This window comes from Sciurus carolinensis, chromosome 10, assembly GCF_902686445.1.
Source record: "Sciurus carolinensis chromosome 10, mSciCar1.2, whole genome shotgun sequence".
NCBI lineage: Eukaryota > Metazoa > Chordata > Mammalia > Rodentia > Sciuridae > Sciurus > Sciurus carolinensis.
The window spans coordinates 129,849,859-129,871,269 of NC_062222.1; the positions used below are offsets into that span (position 1 = coordinate 129,849,859).

Sequence of the window (21,411 nt, forward strand, 5' to 3'; positions counted from 1 at the left end):
AGCGATGAATCTTCAGAAAGAGAAATTAGGAAAACTACCCCATTCACAATAGCTTCGAAAAAAATAAAATACTTGGGAATCAATCTCACAAAAGAGGTGAAAGACCTCTACAATGAGAACTACAGAACACTAAAGAAAGAAATTCAAGAAAACCTTAGAAGATGGAAAGATCTCCCATGTTCTTGGATAGGAAGAATTAATATTGTCAAAATGGCCATACTACCAAAAGTACTATACAGATTTAATGCAATTCCAATTAAAATCCCAATGATGTACCTTACAGAAATAGAGCAAGAAATTATGAAATTCATCTGGAAGAATAAAAAACCCAGAATAGCTAAAGCAATCCTTGGCAGAAAGAGTGAAGCAGGGGGTATCGCAATACCAGATCTTCAACTCTACTACAAAGCAATAGTAACAAAAACGGCATGTTATTGGTACCAAAATAGAAAGGTGGATCAATGGTACAGAATAGAAGACACAGACACAAACCCAAATAAATACAATTTTCTCATACTAGACAAAGGGGCCAAAAATATGCAATGGAGAAAAGATAGCCTCTTCAACAAATGGTGCTGGGAGAATTGGAAATCCATATGCAACAGAATGAAACTAAACCCATATCTCTTACCATGCACGAAACTAAACTCAAAATGGATTAAGGATCTCAGAATCAGACCAGAGACCTTGCATCTTATAGAAGAAAAAGTAGGTCCAGAACTTCAACATGTCGGCTTAGGACCAGACTTCCTCAACAGGACTCCAATAGCACAAGAAATAAAAGCAAGAATTAATAACTGGGATAGATTCAAACTAAAAAGCTTTCTCTCAGCAAAGGAAACTATCAGCAATGCGAAGAAAGAGCCTACAGAGTGGGAGAAAATCTTTGCCAATCATACTTCAGATAGAGCGCTAATCTCCAGAATCTAAAAAGAACTCAAAAAAATCTACACCAAGAATGCAAGTAATCCAATCGACAAATGGGCTAAGGAAATGAATAGACACTTCACAGAAGAAGATCTACAAGCAATCAACAAACATATGGAAAAATGTTCAACATCTCTAGTAATAAGAGAAATGCAAATCAAAACCACCCTAAGATTCCATCTCACCCCAATTAGAATGGCGATTATCAAGAACACAAGCAACAACAGGTGTTGGCGAGGATGTGGGGAGAAAGGTACACTCATACATTGCTGGTGGGGCTGCAAATTAGTGCAGCCACTCTGGAAAGCAGTATGGTGACTCCTTAGAAAACTTGGAATGGAACCACCATTTGACCCAGCTATCCCACTCCTTGGCCTATACCCAAAGGATTTAAAATCAGCATATTACAGAGATACAGCCACATCAATGTTCATAGCTGCTCAGTTCACAATAGCCAGATTGTGGAACCAACCTAGATGTCCTTCAATTGATGAATGGATAAAGAAAATGTGGTATATATACACCATGGAATATTACTCTGCCATAAAGAATGATAAAATTATGGCATTTGCAGGCAAATGGGTGAAACTGGAGAATATCATGCTAAGTGAGATAAGCCAATCTCAAAAAACCAAAGGAAGAATGATATCACTAATAAGTGGATGAGGACACATAATGTGGGGTGGGAAGAGTTAGTATTAGGTTTAGAGTTAGGTTTAGGGAGGGGGGCAAGAATGGAGGAAGGAAGGACTGTATAGAGGGAAAAGAGGGGTGGGAGGGGTGGGGGAAGGGAAAAAATAACAGAATGAATCAAACATTACCCTATGTAAATTTATGATTACACAAATGGTATGCCTTCACGCCATGTACAAACAGAAACAACATGTATCCCATTTGTGTACAATAAAAAAAAAAAAAAAACAACAATTATTGACTTTCACAGCCTCTCTGTATTTTCACCAATTTTGTTTTATTGAGATCTCTAATACAGCTCAATCAAAATTCAGGGTGGACAATAGAAGATTCTCAAGCACAAATATACAGAAAATCTGGCAGGGAAGTGGAAGGCATTTGAGAAGAAGGAGATGGTATGAAATTTCCAACGGCTAAGAAAGAGTTTATTATTTCTGATTTAGCCGACCGTGGTGATCAAATCACTGTGATGTTTAGATTCCTTCGGGAAACAAAATGGATAAACAGTTTTATTTTTAAACATAAACATTTACAAGAGGCCAGAGATGAAATCTTTAGCGACTAAAACTATGATAAAAATTTATGGCAACTTAAAAACACACAGCTAGTATTTCCAGAACTCTTGGAGGCAGGGGTGTGGAGGCTCGGGCCCGCTGGCCTCAACTATCCCACTTCTGCCCCTCCCATTGCTCAACTCCCCCCATAAAAATCATCTGCCTTGAAAAATTCCAGGGACGGAATGTAAATGAGGAGTCGGACAGTGTGGGACAGAAGGCAGCGTCACTTCAGTAGCAGAAGCAGGACAGGAAGAGAGGACAGAAGCCAGGGCCCGGGAGGAAAGCGAACCGGGTGGAGAGTCAGAGGCAGGAACCCAGCATGCCCTGCGCACCACGGTGGTTCTCTGGGAACAGGGCTCTGCCCACCTCCAGGCAGGAAGAAGGCAGGGCAGGGAGAGGGCGGGAAGGTGAAGGGTGGCTGGCCCTGGGGCGTAAGAATGGGGGGCATTATTTTCTTTTACTTCTTTCTCCTGATTTTCTAATTTTTATAAAATAGCCTGGTATCACTTATGTCTCACTACAGAAAAAGGAAGTCAAAACAGGCTCTCCCTGAGGTAGGAGCCCCCGCATGGCTGGTGATTCCGATTTGCGGAGCCGCTCTGGGGGGACTTCTCTGGTGACTTTCTTCTTTTCTAGTTCTCCCAGGTTTTTTCTTATGGCCTTGTTGACGTTCTCATTTTAGATTAGTCGAACATTCGGAAGCCCTCATCTGGCACAACTCTCCCGAGTTCCTTGGGCCTTGGGGTTCTGTCCCTGCCTGCTGCCCCTTCCTCTTTGTCATGCCTCAGTTGACCCCCAAGGCTTGGGGCCTATCTGTCTGGACGAGACCAGGTGCTTTGACGTCATTGTGGTGTGGCACAGGGCAGGGGGCTTCACACAGGACTTCGATAGACTCCCAGAGCGGCCAAGAACATCTTTCTTTCACACACACACACACACACACACACACACACACACACTCTCACACACACACACAATGTAAAGAGATACCGGGAAGCCACACCATCAGGTCACAGAGGAAGAGGGAGTCAAGCTGGCGGTGGGGGCATCCTAAATGGCTAGGGTTGGGTGTTGGGCTGAGCGAGAGTCATTCAAGGGAAGAGCAGAGGAATGGCAGGACCTATTTTCCTAAGCTCACTCTGGCTGCTGCGGGGAGGACAGAATGAAGGAATGAGGGCAAGGAGAGCAGTCAGGAGGCTGTTGCTTTGTTCTAGAAGAGAGGCACGTGGTCTGGACCAGGGTGGTAGTGGTGGAGGTAGTGAGAGAGGGTCCTGTTTTAGATTTATTCTGAAGGTGGAGCAGTGCTATTATGGTTTGGATCCGAGGTGTCCCCCAAGCTGTGTTAGTGCAAGAACAGGCAGAGGGGAAGTGATTGGTTATGAGAGCCCTCACCCCATCAGCCCATCCTAATTTGAATGGACTAACAGGGTGGCAGCTGAGGGTAGCTGAGGCATGGCTGGAGGAAGTAGGTCACTGGGGGGTCCCTAGAAGGGTTCATCTTTCCTGCAGCCCCTTCTCCTTTCTCTGTCTCCTGCCTGCTGAGAACTGAACGACTTTCCTCCACTGAGCCCTTCTGCCATGATATTCTGCCTCACCTTGGCCCCGGGCAATGGAATCAACCAACCATGGACTAAATCTCTGAAATCATAGCCCAAAATAAACTGCTCCTCCGCTAGAGTTGTTCTCGTCAGGTGTTTTGGTCACAGCAATGAGAGAGAAGCTGACTAACAGACAGGCAGGTCTTGGTGGTGATTTGATGTGGGCAGATGTAGGCAGATAAAAGGACAGCGGTCAAGGGTGATTCTTGAGCTTTTGGAACAAGCAATAGAAAAATGAAATATCCACTTAGTAAGATGGAGAAGATGTAGCAGGAACAGATCAGTGTTGGGAGAGATCAGAAACTCAGATTCAGCTGAGTAAAATTTGAGTCATCTCAAAATAGATCATAGATCTAACTATGTAAGTAAAAGCTAAAACAATAGCCTCCTAGAGGAAAACACAGGGGAAAAATTCATGACCTGATGTTGTGCAAAGAATTTTTAAATACCACTCCAAAGCATGAGATATAATTAAAAATAAATTTGAGTTTATCGAAGTTAAAAACATTTGTACTTCAAAAACACTATTGAGAAAGTGAAAAGACAAGCCATTTGCTTAGAGAAAATATCTACAAATTATATGTCTGATATATACTTATTTTAGAATATATAAAGAACTCTTTACAACTCTACAGTATGACAAAAAAGTTTAGATAGAAATTTTATTCAAAGGATAAACAAATGGGCTGGGATTGTAGCTCCGTGGTAGAGCACTTGCCTAGCATGTGTGAGGCCCTGGATTCGATTCTCAGCACCACATATAAATAAATGAATAAAAATAAAGGCCTATCAACATTTAAAAAATATTTTAAAAAGAGGATAAAGAAATGGTTAATAATATAAAAAATACTCAAAATCATGAATCATCAGGGAAATGCAAGTTAAAAACACAATGAAATACCACTATATAGCTACTCAAAAGCTAGACAGTTGTTCTCTCCTTACCTGCAGTTACCTGTGGCCAACCACAGTCCAGAAATATTAAATAGAAAATTTAAGATATGAACAATTCATAAGTTTAAAATGGCTCACTGTTTTGAAGAGTGGGATAAAATCTCACACCACTCAGCTCCCTTCTGCCCAGGACACGAATCATCCCTTTGTCCAGGGTATCCCTGCTGTATACACCACCAGCTGCTAAACACTTGGTAACCATCTGGGCTGTCCGATTAACTACCGGGATGCTTGCAATGCTTGTGTTCAAGTCTCCTTAGACTTAATAATGACCCCAAAGTGCAAGGGGGGTGATGCTGGCAATTCCGACATGCGAAAAGAAGTGGGGAAGTGCTTCCTTTTAAGTGCAAAGGTGAAAGTTCTAACTTAATCAGGACAGAAAAAATCATATGCTGAGTTTGCTAAGACCCACAGAAAAAAATAAGATATTTCTAGAGGTAATATTCACATAACTTTTATTACAGAATATTAACATTGTGAATCTCTTACTGTGCCTAAATTATAAGTTGAACTTTATTATGGGTAGTTATGTATAGAAAAAACAGTATGATCTGCAATTTCAGGCATCCACTGAGGGTCTTGGAACATGACCCCTGTGTATCACCAGGGACCTTGTAGTTAAAGTTAGAGGATACAGAGAAATTGGAACTCTCGTACGCTGTTGGTGGAAAGTACAATGATGCAGCCACTTGGGAAAACACATTGACCACTTCTTAAAAAATTAAACAAATTCATCATGTAACCTAGAGAGTCTACCACTAGGAACCTTCCCAAGAGAAATGAAAACATAAGGCTACACAAAGACATGCTGCAGGTGTTCAGAGTGACACTGTTTATAATAGCACCCAAATGAACATAATTCAGATGTCCATTAATAGGTGAGTATATAAACAAAATGTGGTATGTCCCTAAGATGGAATACAATGCAGCCATAAAAAGGAATGAAATGTAGATACATGCCACATATATGAATACTCCCCCAAAGGAGCCAGATGCAAATCACTGCATAACATATGGTTCCATTTACATGTAATGTCCAACAGATCAGTGTTTGTCTAGGGTTAGGGTTGGGATTGGAGATAAGTAGATCCAAGGGAACTTTTGGGGCTAACAAAATCAAAATTGGATTGTAGTGCTATGGCAAAAGCCTTTATGCTTACAAAAAATCACCGAAGTGTGCACTTACAATCATGAATTTCATGATATATAAGGTTACCTCAATCAGGCTATTAAAAACATAAGTTGTCTTATTAGATATGCAAAGTGGTTGTTGCATATTTAGGCTAGAGAAGATGCAGGCTGGAGATATCTGGGGCTGGTCAGTGTACAGATGGGATTTAAGCCGAGCAATGACAGCATGAAGGAGTGTTGATACAGAGGCCAGGTCCTGAGCCTGCAGGGCTCCGACACTGAGGGTGGGGTGTGACCACCCGAAGTGACAGAGGGAAGAAAGAAAACCAGGCAAGTGTAGCACCTAAGGCAAGGTAGAAACCCAGGAGCAGTGCAGAGCTGCTTCCTTTGCTGCTGGAAACCAAGGAAGCTTGGGACCAAGAGCTGACAGGAGTTTAACCAGTGGGCAGTTCACTGGCAACCATGACAAGGACATTTTTGGTGGATGAGGGGGGATATTTTAGATTTGGAGTGCATTCAAGAGAGAATCAGAGATGAAAATGGTAAAAGATGAGCCTGGAGCCATTTGGATTTGAAGAAACTTTTTGAAAGGCAGCTAGAGAATCGAAGCTCTGACTAGCGTGAAATATGGGTCATGCTTTTCACACGTCTCAGTCCTTCCACGGGGTCCTCCGGGAGCCCTGTCAGGTGGGCAGCTGTGGTGTTGGTTTACGGTGGTGTTTCCTGTGTCCTCCTGGGCCTCCTCTGACCAGAATGTTCTTCCCATTCTGCAGCTGCTGGACTCCAGGGCAACTCCCAGGACCCCACTCCCTGGGGCCGCCCTCCCCAGGTCTCAGACTGTATTTGGTTACAGTATGTAGTGTGTTGGGTCAGTCTCTCCAGGTCTTGGTGACCTAAAGTCAATTATCCATTTCATTTACACCAAATTTCACTGGATTCTGAACTTTCTTTTCAACCAATACTGAGAAATTGGCTCTGAAAAGAGACTTTAATCAGAGACACTAACATGAATGAATGGGAAACAGATGTTAGTAATGAAGAAATCTATGTTCATAAGAAACTACTTAGCGTTTGATGGTTATTCTCTTAAGAGATGGTGGAAGATGGAACCATGGTGGAATGTGTATACTCTAAAACGAGATGTTTATTTGATTTGGAACTAGGACATGTTCAGTGAAAGGCTTTATTTGGATGCTCTGACTTTATATGTGTTTGATTAGAAAACTAGAAGTCAAAGTTTTCACGGCGGGGCTCTGTGAGGTTGTTCACAGGGGAGATGGCACCTCTGGGCATGAGTCTAGTGCCGTGTGTGAGGACATAGGGTCGGTGATATTGGCCTTTCAGTTTCTGAATGCAGCCTGACCTTGACAACCCTGGACCTGTAGCAATGCCATAGTGTGACAGATGGGCACAAGTTCAAGGTGGTAGTGTTGAGGGGCAGCCCAGATCCATGAGAGGTTTGGGAGAGTCAAGGGAGGAACATTGGCATCCAGGCGCAGACTCGGTTGTAAGGGACGCTATTCAAGGTGGCAAGTGCACACGCCTGCACGGGGCAGGGCCTGGAGCAAAGACCAGAGGAGCCAGTTGGAGACCGAGCTCACCCAGCACGTCCTGTGCAGCGCCATCTGCGGGTCAGCACTGGGCCAGGCAGAGTGGAAAGGCGGTCTCTGGCCTCCAGGTCTCCAGGTCTGGTGGTGGTGGTGGTGACAGGGCCGGGCATCCATCACAGGATGACTTCAGATACTCACATAGCCCAGGGGGCGTGGGAGCACAGGGCCTGCTGTGCCCACCAGGAGTAGGGCATGCTTCTCAAAGGGACAGCATGTTTTCATTGATTTATTTAAGATGAGATTTATTTAGGATAAGACAAAAAACTACATAAAAAACAAAAAATTAAAAAAAAAAATTAGGCAATGGGGTAATTCTAGGGAAGGGAAAAGCAATGATCTACCCAAGTGTCAATCTTTTGGGAAAAATGAGGGGTAGTCAGATTGAGAATCTTGTGAAACCTCTGAGCTGACTTTTGAGTACTTTTTTTTTTTGCTTATTTTCCTTCCTCCCCTCTGAGGGGCCGGGGATTCGAACCAGGGCCCTTGCGCATGCTAGGCGAGCGCTCTCCGAGGTGAGCTATTTGTTCAGCTCCTGAACTGACTTTTGTCTCATATTAAGAGTCTTCCATGGGTTGCTGAGAACCGCTGCTGGGTTGGAGCATTGCCATTGCATCTTTTGTGGGAAAACCAGCCAGGGTTAAATTCGTGGGTGGAGAATGGCACTGTAATGCAGAAAGCAAGACTGTGGGCTTTGGGGTCAACAGACTTGGGCTTGGATTTTGGCTCCATCGCTTCTAGCTGTCGATGATCTCTGGACTCTAGTCTCCTAATCTATAAAACAATGTCTGAGAACAGGAGCGCTCTGATAATTAGTAGCATAGTACACGTAAAGACCTGAGTTGGGTGCCTGCCAGCCCGTGGCCTTGCTCAGAAGGTGGTCTTAAGTTCTCAGAGTTCAAGGCTACCAGATGGATCTGTTTATCTGTCTGCCTACCTACCCATTGGTCTGTCTGTTTATACCCCCATTCCCTTTCTCAGGAGTAAAAGTCTTAGATAAATCAGAGTTCCATACCTTTCTCAGTGTCAATCTATGGATATAAACTTTCTTGTTAGGACTCGGGGAGCACTGAAGTTGAGGTTTCATCTAGAAAATGGAGGCAACAGCATTTATAGATTGTCAGGAGGAAAAGCCTCATGATTCATTTATAGACTCTTAGCTCCAGCCCAGGGAAGACAGCCTTTCCCAGCAGGCTCACTGGCAAACATGCAACTTCCCCTGAACATTTAAAAGAGAGGAGGAGTGCAGGAAGGTTTGACGCATATGGAAATCAACTGATGCAATACGTCATATTAGCCGAATTAATATCAAAACCACATGATGATCTCAACTGGTGCAGAAAAATCATTGGACAAAATTCAACAGTTTTTCATGATCAAAACATCCAAATAAACTAGAAACGGAAGGCAACTACCTCAGTATAATAAAGGGACTATGAAGGTCATACAGTTAACATCATATTCAATGAAAACCTGAAAGCTTTTCTTCTGAGATCAGAAACAAGGCAAAAAGATAACTACTCTCACCACATCTATTCAACATAGAGAAGTCTTACCCAGAACAATTAGGCAAGACAAAACTCAAAGTCACCCACACCAGAGAGGAAGAAGTAAAATGATCTCTGTACACAGATGACATAATCTTATATACAGGAAAGCTTAAAAGAATCCATGAAAAAAAAAAAAAAAAACTGTTACTGTTAGAACTAATGCATGAATTCAACAAAGTTGCAGGATACAAAATTAACACATAAAAATCAGTTGCATTTATGTATACCAACAATAAACAATCCAAAAATGAAAGTAAGAAGATAATTCCATTTACAATAAGATAAAAATAATACTTTGGAGTAAACTGCTAAGGAGGTGAAAGACTTGTACACTGAAAACTTTAAAACTTTGCTGAGAGAAATGAAAGAAATCACAGACAAATGGAAAGATCAGAATACTTAATGTTGTTAAAATGTCAATACTACCCCAAACAGTCTATAGATGTAATGCAATTCCTATCAAAATCCCAATGGCACTTCTTTTGCAGAAATAGAAAAATCTGTCCTAAAGTTTTTAAGTAATAGAAGAGATCCTGAATAGCTAAAGCAATTTCAAAAAAGAACATAGTAGGTTTCACACATCCTGGATTCAAAGCATATTACAAGACTATAGTAATCAAAACAGTATGGCACTAGCATAAAGACAGTCATAAGAGCAGTGGAATAGAATGGAAAACCCAGACATAGGCGCTGGAGTGTGTGGTCAGCTGATTCTTAACAATGGTGCAGAGATCACTCAATGGGAAAGACAGTGTTCAACAATGAACAGCCACATGCAAAATAATTAAGTTGGCTCATTACCTTATGCTATATACAAACATTAACGAAAAGTAGATAAGGGCCCAAACATAAAATATAACACATTAAACTACTAAAGAAAACTTAAAGGGAAAAGCTTAGCGATATTGAATTTGACAATCACTTCAATATAACCTCAAAAGCACAAGCAAAAAAAGCAAAGAGACAAGAGATCTGCATTAAGCTAAAACCTGTGCTGCAAAGACAACACAAAGAGTGAACACAGGGGACAGAGCCCTGCTGTCCAGAGGTGTCGTTTCAGCAGAGCAGATAACCAGCCCACAGGAAGCTCACTGGAGGATCTGGGAGGTGATGTGTACACCAAAGGAAAACAGAGCCAGGCGAGAGGACAGTCTGTGTGACAGGGTGGGCCAACTGCCTCTGTTCTGCCCTGGTCCCTTCCAAAGTCTATCTAAGCACAGCAACTTTCAACCTTGAGTCCAGTCCCTTAGTTCTCTGCTCAAACCCTCCAGCAACTCTCATCTACTTGGATTAAAAGTCCAAGGAGCCCCAGGACTGGGTACAAGTCCCCTCCCCCTTTCCTCCGGCTCACTCTCCTTCAACATCCCTCGTCTTCTGGATGTTCTTGAAACACACCAAGCACACTCTTGCTTTATGGCTACTCCTGGAACGTTCACCCTACTGAGATCTCTCACTTTATTTTATAAATAGCAGTTCTTCCTCTCATTCCACTAGAGTCCTGTTCCGCTTATTCTGTATCTTTCTCTGTAGTATGCCTCACCAGCTGCATGATACATTTATCATGCTCATTTCAGCTGTATTCTCTCTTTCCCTCCAACGGGACAAAAACTCTGTAGGTATTGAGACATTCCACTCTTATTTTACAAATAAACTGAAGTTTAGGAAGGTCAGGAAACTCGCCCAAGTGAGTAAGACAGGTACCCGCTTTGATGCCAAAGCCAATGGACTTAACTGCTACAGAATGACTGCCTTTCAGTCAATTGTGTAATAAACACACGGAGAACTTCCCTCACTGGGAACCAAAGCTCAGAAGTCAGGAAGCCATGAGGACTTTTGAGCCAGGAATGAGCCAACCAAAGTGGACTGATGGGGGAAAGTGGCAAACTCAGATGGAAGGACTAAAGAGCCTTGGGCCTCAAGACTGACTCTGGATTTGGTGTGAGGTTTATTATTTCCGAGTGGAAAAGTGAGATGAGGAGAGTTTTAAAGAAAGACCAGGGTGGTGGTTTTAGAATATGGCCATAGGTTCATTGACACGCCTTCCAAAGGTGGAGCCCAATGTCCCTGATTTTAAACGCGGCTGGATTCCGCGCCTGCTTCCAGCAAACAGCAGGTGTGTGCGGCCCAGGCGAGGTAGAGGTCTGCGGGCGTCACTGCTTTCGCCTTCTCCCCACCCGCATCTGCACACGCCGTGATCCCGGCTCCACCGCCTGCGGCCTTCCCCGAGGCCCTCCGTGCAGACTCCCGCAGGCTGCGCGGGGGCTCCTTTCCACCCTCACTCTGCCGCCTTCCCTTCTCTCAGCCTCCTTACTCCTTGTGACCTGTCTGTCCCTGCTCTAATGTGCGTGGGTGTAATGAGTGACACCTGCTCTGCTCTCCTGACCACGTGGCTGGTCCTCGGCTGGTTTCCACTCCTCATTTCTGAGGGATGCAGGCCACACAGGCTTCTTACGCATCAGGTGCCCCACTCCTCACATTTTCTCTGCATCTGGGCCCACCTTGCTTCCAGATCAGCAAGAGCTTTCAGCCGTATTCAGGGCTTTCTAGATCCTGGTCATGTCCTGACTCAACAGGCATGTCTTATTGTAACTGCATACCTTGGATTCTCTGAATCAGAAAAAAGCTTTTAATCTTGACTAATGTATAGATTAACTTTCTTCGTCTCAGATACTTTATACTGTTTATTTATCTAATGTCCCATAACATTTAAAGTACTTTCATATCCAATTATTGTTTAATCTTTATAGTCACCCATATGACCATAGTGGACAGTTTATCCCTCTCTGCTTTTTTTTTTTTTTTTTTTTTTTTTTTTTTTTTTTGTGATATTGGGACTTGAATTAAGAGGTGCTCTATCCCTGAGCCACATTTCCAGACCTTTCAGTTTCTATTTTGAGACAGGGTCTCACTAAGTGTCCAGGTTGCCCTCAGATTTATTTTCCTCCTGCCTCAGCCTCCCAAGGTGCTGGGACTGTAGGCATGCACCACAGCACCCAGCTCTACATTTTAGAAATAAGGAAAGAATCTACTTTTCATAACATTAAGCCTTTATTGCTGGTCACCTCCTATGACATTTTTTTTTCAACTGATTTTGAAACAACGACTTAATGTCTAGTAGTTATGCTAAGGACTGAACTGTGTTTCGCTCAAATTTGTATACTGAAACCCTTACCCCCAAAGTCATTGTATTTGGAGATAAGCTTATAGGAGGTAATTAGAGTCAAGTGAGCTCATAAGGGTGGGGCTGTGGCACGACAGGACTGGAGTTCTCACAAGAAGAGACTCCAGAACTAACCCCTGCCGTGTCAGCCCAGAGAGGGATAGCGGCCATCGCTGGAAGGGCCTCCCTGGACACTGGCCCTGTTGGCTTCATGATCTTGGAGTCCCAGTTTCCAGAATTATGAGAAAATACACTTTTATTGTCTAAATCACCCAGTCTATGATATGGAGAGCCATGTTATGGGAGCCCAAGCTGAGACACTTGGAATCTTCCATAATGAACAATTTTGAGCATTTAGAAAAAGAAACAGCTCTCTGGGATAAATTCTGGTTCTGTTTTTACTAATACCTAACAGCTCTCCTTGATTCACTGCTTTCAGATTAGAACCACATTTTTCTTAGGGTTGGACTTCAGATCAATTTACTTCCCAAACCCTCTAATTTCCAAGTTACTTTATTCCCCAGCTCTGCCACAGTGAAATAGTGTAGCAATTATGTAACGATCAAAAAGTATACCACACTTCTCCTCCTGTCTAATCCACTTTTCTTCATGAGAAGCAAGAGTGAAGGGCAATTGCTTTCCCTACAATGAGCAGATAATGTTCCTTGTCCCCAGAAGAGCAAATACTGTGAAATACAGGCCAAGGTTCTCGGGAGGGGACGGGTAAGCATGGCGGGGATGAGTGTAGGTCACTGAGCTCAGACCTTCCTCATCTCCACACCCAACTCAAGTTCCATGTCCTTGAGGTACGTGACCCCCAACTACGTCCTTCTCCTTTGACTATTTTATTATCTGCACCATTTCTATTTTCATCAATGCTTTCTAACTTATCTGGTTATAGAAACATGTCCCCAAGCTGGTGTCCTGTTTCCTGGACAAATGCTAACCTGGAAAATGACTCACAGATTTGTGGCAAAGTGGGCTGGACAGGCAGTGACCATGCATAAAAAAATAATACCCCTAAAACTCAATCTCCAGAACGCAATTAAAAAGTACCGGCTGAATGGATGGAGAGGCACTTACTGCGCGGGCCCCGTCGGGCTGGCACGCTCAGGAGGCCAGTCTCGGGCTCTTCCTGCCCGGGCTCCTGCTGGGAGCCAAGGTGGGATTTTTCTGACACCATTTCTTGGGGGCCAGCAGCTGACAACTGTGAACAGAAGAGCAGAGGTTCAACGATGCCCAGGGCTCCTGTCGGCTTGCTCCTCGCCCGGGATGCCGTGGGTTACCAGTGAGGTGATGGGCCTTGGTAACTATTCAGACCTGGACAATGACAATCCCTGACACCCAAGTCACTGTGGGTCTCCCGCTTCCCCCAGAAAAGCAGCATCGGCCCTGAGTTTTTCTAGGAGGTTTCTTTTTAAAATAAAATTACCGAAGTATCCCCAAATACGATGATCATTTTCACCTTGTCTAGGTAAAATGTGCAGAACGCTGCAGAAAATCACCATCGAGTGATCCGCTCCCCACTTCAAACACATGGGAAACAGCTGCTAGAGTGTGGCAGGCTAACCTGGGGCAAATCTGGAGTCCCCACTTTGGGCGCCCCCAGAATAGCCTCCTCTGTCTTCCCCAAACTCTCAGGGGAGGAAAATGAGTGGGCAGAGTTGGCAGCGCTGCCTCTGTGACCCGACAAGGGGGGCTTGCTGCCAGACGGACTGTGGGCTTGGGGCGAAAGCATTGCTGTCTCATCTGTAAAACCAGGGAAATGTCACCACGTGGGAGGCGTTGTACAAAGCACAGCAGTTTGGCTGAAAGAGATGGCCAGGGTGGACCCGCGGCTTCTTAGTGAGGCCACCACTCAGGGCTCTAGTGTGGGTGGAAACTGGTGGGAAGCCTGCGGGTCAGTGCTGCGCCGTGCAGGGCTGGCAGAGCCCTCTCCTCCGGCTGCTTTCTCCGGCTCAGTCTGCAGCCTCAGCCCTGCTGGCCCAGGCTCGCTGTGCCTCTGGCTCCACACCAGAGGCTTCAACTCTGCTCATCGGCCGCCTTTGTCAGGGACAGAGCAGCAGCAGGCTCTAACTGCAGGAAGGGGTTAAAGCGTCGGGGTGTCGATCTGGCTCTAAGTCTCTCAGGTGCCCAAGAGTGGACAGAGGCTGGCCACGTGGGGCCAGGCATCTCCTCTCCGCCTCCAACCTGCCCTGGGGTGGCCTCACTCCCGCCTGCAGGAAAGACAGCAGGCGGATCCTCTGCCCAGTTGGACCGAAGTGGTGTGCGGGGGCCTGGAGGAGCCGGGAGGGAGGCTTCTTCCCCGACTTGGCTCTCCCAGTGCCTCCCACCTCCCCTGTCCATCCCTCTCCACGTGACCACTGGCGCAAAATGGCGTTCCCCTTCCCTCCCTCCCAGGCTGGCTGCTCCATTGTTCCAGGCAATCTCATCCACAACAGCCCTTTCCCGGGTCCCTTCTCAGAGGAGGGCAGCTTCTTACCAAGGGAATGGATTTACCTCGAAAAGGCTTATCCTGCATGGGGACGCTCCCAGCCGAGGAGGGGACTCCTGCAGAGGTGGGGGAGGGACAGCCAGCAGACCCAGAGCCGGAATCGGCCTCTGGCTCAGACTGAAGTGGAATTGGGGCTTGGAGTTGGAAAAAGAGGGAGTTCCCACAGATTTGTAATCCCGCACTGCCATCTACCGCCTGTGCTGGTTTATGGCCTTCACTGACAACGCTCAGAGGTCGGGCTTCTTCCATGTTTCTGGACTTCTCTCTCAGGAGATTGGAGAAAACTTAAAGGGAAAAGCACTAAGTATGGTCACGGCCTTATTATGAGGGTCGTCTACGTAAGCTCCCCACCAGGGTCCAACACACCGGGCATCTGTTTGCATCCCTGCCTCACTGCTTCCCTGAGTGGGCCCCAAACTGGTACCCACAAAGGGATGCTTCCCTGGGCAGATTCTGTGTGGGCCCCTGGGGGTGCAGGCCGGTTGATCAAGGGCACCAACATGCAGACAGGCTTTCTCATCACTGCCTACCCGTTTCTTTCTTGGTTGTCTTTGACCCTTTGGGTTCTTCTTCCGACTTCCCACAGCAGCCTCCTCATCATTTTCAGTGAACTCCTTTGTTAAAATGCGAAGGGGAGACAAGGAGAACATTAAGAGAGGGAAAGAGGGGTGTGTCTTCCAGGTATTAAAATTAAAATCTCCATCTTGACCTGGGCTTCCATCTGTTCACATTCACTGTGGGTGAGGAACAGTTAACAATCTAAGTAGCCACCACGGTCCACCCTTCACAAGAGACCTGTCTGGAAAAACTATCAAAACAGAATCATCGCGAATGAGGTGGTGTAGGTGGCGGACCCTCGTTCATGCTTACAGCGTTTATTGAGCGCTTATTGTGTTCCAGGCCTGGCGACACAGAGAAGAAGAAAACATGCTCCCCACTTTCAAAATCCTAAGAAAGGGGACAAGTGAATCTGCCAGAAAGGGTGGGGAACCATAGCCCAGAACAGACTTCAGAGTCATATTGGGGTTTCATGGGTTGGTTTTTCTGCTTCCCAACTTTACCAGCAGGTGGGGAGAAGGAAAACTGCAGTAAGTCATTGCGAAAGATTCAAGTTAGAAGAAATTTTGGCACATCTCTTTGAAAAGGGAAAATGGCAAATGTCATTCGCTTTTTGCACATTATGCTTTCTAATGTCTTAGACACCAGGTGTTAGAGCTGAAAGTCTAAAGCGCTCAAGCTTTAAAGTTTTATCATAAAACAAGAAACTGCAAGACAAACACAGAACCTCTTCCTGGTACCCCAACTTATGAATCTTCTTTTTCTGAAATTGGGAAATATTTTGTTTTTGTACTGGGACAAAGTTGGAACACAAAACCTGCATTTTAATGATATGACATAAGGTCTTCAATCTCACTCAGACTGCTGTGTCGGGATTAGGGAAGGCGTGGACTTCAATCACAGAGAGCAGAGCTGAGATCCCACCAGAGGATGGTCTTGGTTCATGCGACCTGTCTGTCTTCCCCATCCTCTGAGCAAAGGTGTCAGCCTCTCTCTGGCTTCCTTTCCCTAGGGCCCACCAAATGGAGAATATTCTTAGCTCAAAGATTCACCAGCTTGATTATAAGGTGATGATAACATCAAGGTGTGTAAGTCTGGTTCTAAATTCAATTCTAAATTTTTATTGGCTGAGAATGGACGTGTGAGAAATCTAGGTCATTTTTTTCTTTCCAATGTTTTAATCCTCAACCACTGACAGACTGTCCAGTAGGACTCCCAGTAAGATGAAATGTCAGTTCCATGAAGGAACAGGATGTGGTCCACTGCTTTATCCCCTGGGACAAGAGGCACAGAATATATTTGCTGTACAAATGAAGAGAAAAATAGAGATTTATGTGGTTGATTCCTACTTGATATTTTGCTCAAAGTTAATCTGCAAGGTTTTATAATGAGTTCCCTCAGGCATTTTGAGGCACTGCATGGGAAATAGCAAATTGTCTCCTTTCTGTGTCTATGGTCTCAAGCTGATGAGCCCATCAGCCAGTGGAGAAGTAAGGATTCTTCTGTTCAGTGGTCTACCATTTCCAAATTGTAGACAGCTGTCCTTCTCTGGTCTTGGCAGTGTTTTAGTTAGTTTTTGTACACTATGAGTCAGAAATTGCAAGACTCCAGGGATATAGGGTTTTATTAGTACCGTAATCTACCACTATTACCTTCATTCTGAATTCTTAAGGAAATCAATATGCTTCAGGCAGAACTGGGCTCCAGAAGTACATAGTAAGTTAGAGCTGTATTGGGTTGGAATTCATGAAATGATGACAAGTTAATTTCAGAGAGTTCAGGCGGAGGTAAGACCCGGAGTGCCACAGGGCGGCTGGCCACACATCTACCCACCTCTGTACTGCATGCCTGAGTGCTGAATGAAATTAAATCTGGTCTAGGACGCCTCTGTACCTCGAACCCTACTTGATAAACTACAACCTAATTTAGTGTATAAACTAATTGAAAGCCTAACTTCTTTTGTAACAAACACCCGAGTCTCAGACCATCATGGCAGCCAAGTTCAGTAAATCCTTGGTGGCCAACTGATCAGACCATGCTCACCTAAGGCAACTCTGAGCTGCTATGAGTCAAGCTGTTCCCATATCTCACTTGCGTTTTCTGTCCTTAAGTGCTGTCTACCCACATGTGCAGGGAGCTCTCTGAACCTCTTCTGGTTCTGAGGTTATTCTACTTATGAATTGTTCCTTGTTCAAACTCAGTTAAATTATTTGTTTAAAGATTTTTCTTTTAACATATGCAATAAATGCTTCTTATTGGCCTTAACTTCCTCATTTAAAACACATCCCAAGGGACCATCTAAGTAACGACTTACCTCTGTAATTATTTTTATTTTTTCTTCCCTGGAATTCATTTTGGCAGTGATGGATCTCTGAAGACAAAGAACAATGAAGAAGTCAGGCATTTTGAAGTCAATGACATATTGTTCTTAACATCGATGCATATGAACTAGACCTTAGTCTGAGTAGAATTTCTGTCCACCAGGGAGACTTGCAGATCCTAGGACTGGTGGAATTATGCAACAGAGGAGAAGTGAAGCCATGACCCTGGCTTCAATGCACATAGCCTTGAAGTCAGATGACCGTGGTTGGAATCCAGTCCTGGTAGGAAAATCTCATAGCTTTTCTCCCGTAAACCTCCACCTTTCTGTCTCTTCTCATTCTCTGCCCTTGATCTTGGTTCCCATTTTTTTAAGCAAAGAGATGAGATCAGAGAGGGACCCAAGACCATTTCTCCTCATTTACATCTCAGAGTCACTTCCACTGCTCAGGCGAATCATCCTGCTCTCTTCTGGCCAGCACCTCCGCCTGTCCCTGGGCCCCAACACTGGGCTCCTCTAGGACCTTGATCTGGACAATTCCCCCTCTTTCACCTGGATAATCATTTCTTTCTGCTTTCTTGGCTTAGCTCATTCCTATCAGGGTCAGAAGTGCTATAATTTGTCCTTTCCTAGAAAAACAAAAACAAAAAAAGCTAGACTTTACTTCTAGTGCTTACTCAATTTTCATTCTTTATAGGAAAGTCCATTAAAACATTCTCTCTTCCTGTTTTTTTTTTTTTTGTTTTTTTGTTTTTTTGGGTGCCTGGGCTTCAGATTATATTTAGAACTTAGTCACCTCTAAGTACCTCCACTATCAACACCCTAGCACCATCTCCTCTCATATAGACCACTGTGAGAATCTCCTAATTTCTCAGCATTGAAGCCACAGTGAATAGTTGAAAATTTAAGTGAGAGTATGTCATTCCACCACTCAGAATCTTCCAGTGAATTCCCTTTGTCAACCAGGTAAAATCCAGATCCTTTCAAAGTTCAACAAGGTCCTACGAGATTTTGTGCTTCAATTGTCTTTAGGACCTTTGCACTTGGGGTTCCCTCTGCCTAGAACTTTCTTTTCTCCAGTATCTACACAGTTCTCTGTCTCTTTTCCTTCCTTCAGGTCTTGAATGAAATGTCTTTTTCTCAGTCAGGACCTCTCTGACAGGTCACAGTAAAATGGTAACTTCTCATCCCCCAGAACTTCCTAAGTACCTTCCAATGACCTCTTTTTCCACAGCACTTATCACCAATCCAACATATGCACTCACTTGTCAGCGTCTGCCTGTCACCATTAGTAGGTAGCTGTAACAGGGCAGAAACAGTATTTTGTTCATTGTTTACCCCCAGAGCCTTGGACCATGGCACACACAGACCTCAATTTATATCTATCAGATGAACGCAGAAGTTACTACTGATAGGCTGCCTCTTCACAGCCATGTTCCGGAACATTTAAAGCCTCCCTGTCTGGGTGCTCTGAAGATTAATTGAGGGAATGTGTGGAGAAACACTAGGCCCAGGCCTAGTATCATGGAATCCTTGGCTGGACTCAGTCAGTGAAGCAGCTCATTTGAGGTGTTCGGGGTCTCCTTGAGCTTCCTGAGGAATTAGCATGGAAAAGGGAAAGGATCTGAAATTCTCTTTCCTGCCATACAGACTCCTCTCAAGGTAGAAAAGGCAGAAGGGAGAAGGAGGAAATACTGGGGAATGAAATTGGCCAAATTATGTTGTTATGTTGTGTGCACGTGCAAATATGTAACGACAAACCTCACCATTGTGTACAACTATAATGCACCAATAAAAAAATCAGAAGAGAAATGATGGAAGCAGATCAGAAAAAAAAAAAGAGGTGAGAGGGTAATCAAGAGCAGCTGAGCGGGAATTGCTAAAGGAAAAGAAAGCTCTCCAATAAAGCACTCTGGTCATTATTAACTGAGGGAAAAAAAAAAGAACTGTGAAGTATTTTAGTATGTAAAAAATGATTCTCTATAAATAAATATATCACACATGGAAGAAAGAAATAGATGTAGAAAATGAAAAATGTAAGGAGATTGGTTTTTTTCTCCACATTCTTTCCTGATCATTACCTTCGAATGTGTTTCTAAGGAAATCAAATGGCACCAGAATCTATTTTTCTCACGAGTGCTGTTGCTAAGAAGAGATAAATCAACACCTCTCAACTTCAATATGCCACTTGTCATCGCCGTTTGCATTGGGTACTTGTTAAATATATTCTTATTGGCAACATCAAAATAGGACCCGTGATTTACTGCACACTTATTTTGTACTTTCTTTAGATATATGTCCTCTTTATTCTCCACAGTAACACTGCTGGCCTAGTAGTACATGCTCCAATTTATACAAGCAGAAACTAAGACTGATGGGTTATGCGATTTGCTCAAGGTCATAGACATTAAAAAATCAAACTCAGAATTCGATCTCAAGACTGTGATTCCCAAGTCCTCCCCGTTCACTGCCACCTCTTTCTCTCTCCATTTAGTCTTACTTTTGCAGTGTAACTATTCTAGGCTAGTCTATCATTCTGTAAATTCATTTCAATTTATAACTGAAAGCTGTGAAGCTTTGTACATGCGATAAAAGGCTTAGGCTATGTTAGGTCGATGGTTTATTTCACACAGTGCAGAAAACCAAACATATTTTTCAAGGAAAGTACTAACACCATCATCAGAACAAATAGATGGTCCCTAAGGGTCATCAGCAGACCAGAGCCACGTCCTGAGGACCGTGTGGGAATCCTACAGGGTGCAGGGAAAGGAATGAAGGAATTGGAAAGAGACAAAATTGCATACAAGACATCTGAATCATGGCTGCCAAAAGAGATAATGTATTACATGATTACAGTGAAACCATGGGTTTATGGAAAGACAGAGACCTTGTAAAAAATTCTATGCATTGGTGCTCAAATTAGAGCTCTACTGACCAGTCTGTGGCCTTGGAGTAATGCCTTTGCTTCTTGGTAGAATAAAGATCCTGCTTCCGCCCTTGAAGGGCTCAGCGATAGATGTGTAGTCAAATGCCTGTGTGGACCAGGCTCTCTATTTTGGTAGGTTTTAAGAAGAGGTGGGAGGGGGCTACGGCTCAGTGGTAGAGCGCTTGCCTAGTATACTACAAGGCCCTGGTTTCAATCACCAGCAAACACACACACACACACACACACACACACACACACACACACACCAAACAACAACAAAAAAAACCCCAAAACCAGAAGAGGTGATAGTAGAGAGGGGGTGTGGAAGAAACAAATGAGAAGGGGAAAGAGCTTAGAGGACAGAGGAGAGTCATAAAAAAAAATCCTGAGGGAACAGTCAAGAGGACAGGAGATGCCACATGCACCTTTTTGTATCCAATATCTAGTTGTATAAGTTATTCTAGCTTTCCTTAGTATACAGTTAGTGACAAACGACTTCATAGAATCATTTAATCAGATGAATTCAGTCTCTATTGCACTCGGAGAGGGCATGTAAAGCCATATTTGTGCTGCTGTTTGGCACACGACAATGCATCCAAGTGCTGGGAGTCCCTCCCTGGAAGGGTGTGCTCCAAGTACCTGCCCATAAACCGCTTAAGGCACGCAGGTCCTTGTGCTCTTACTACCTGTTTATAGGGCTGTCTTCCCAGCAAACCCCCAGTTTCCGGCCAGGTCGAATTCGTTTTTGCATGCTCTAAACTTAAGCCACGACCTGGTGTGTTGTTGATGTTCCGTAAACTCTAGGAGATATGTATAGAGAGATATTTCATTCTGCCAGTGAATTTCTTGGCAGAAAAGTTTATATTAAAAATGTGATAGCAGACGTGTATTTCTCCTTAGACTTTATTAGCTTTTCATAGCACCTCTTTGCAACGA

The 21,411-nt window shown here is 44.1% G+C and overlaps 1 protein-coding gene across 6 annotated transcripts in view; it reads right to left on the reverse strand.

Annotated features, from left to right (window-relative positions):
- Positions 1-21,411, reverse strand: part of Cc2d2a (coiled-coil and C2 domain containing 2A) — a 108,831-nt gene that overhangs the window by 86,767 nt on the left and 653 nt on the right. For 2 of the 6 annotated variants that reach the window (XM_047566709.1, XM_047566708.1), the window contains exons 2-4: positions 17,544-17,600; positions 15,202-15,285; positions 13,261-13,384 (exon numbers count right to left, since the gene is read on the reverse strand). In XM_047566709.1, coding sequence (XP_047422665.1) covers positions 13,261-13,384; positions 15,202-15,285; positions 17,544-17,582 — 247 coding nt within the window. In that variant the 5' untranslated portion in view covers positions 17,583-17,600. Of the gene's footprint in view, positions 1-13,260; positions 13,385-14,659; positions 14,956-15,201; positions 15,286-17,543; positions 17,601-21,411 lie in introns of those variants that run through there. The other 4 variants (XR_007110521.1, XM_047566706.1, XM_047566707.1 and 1 more) reach the window with 4 other exon arrangements.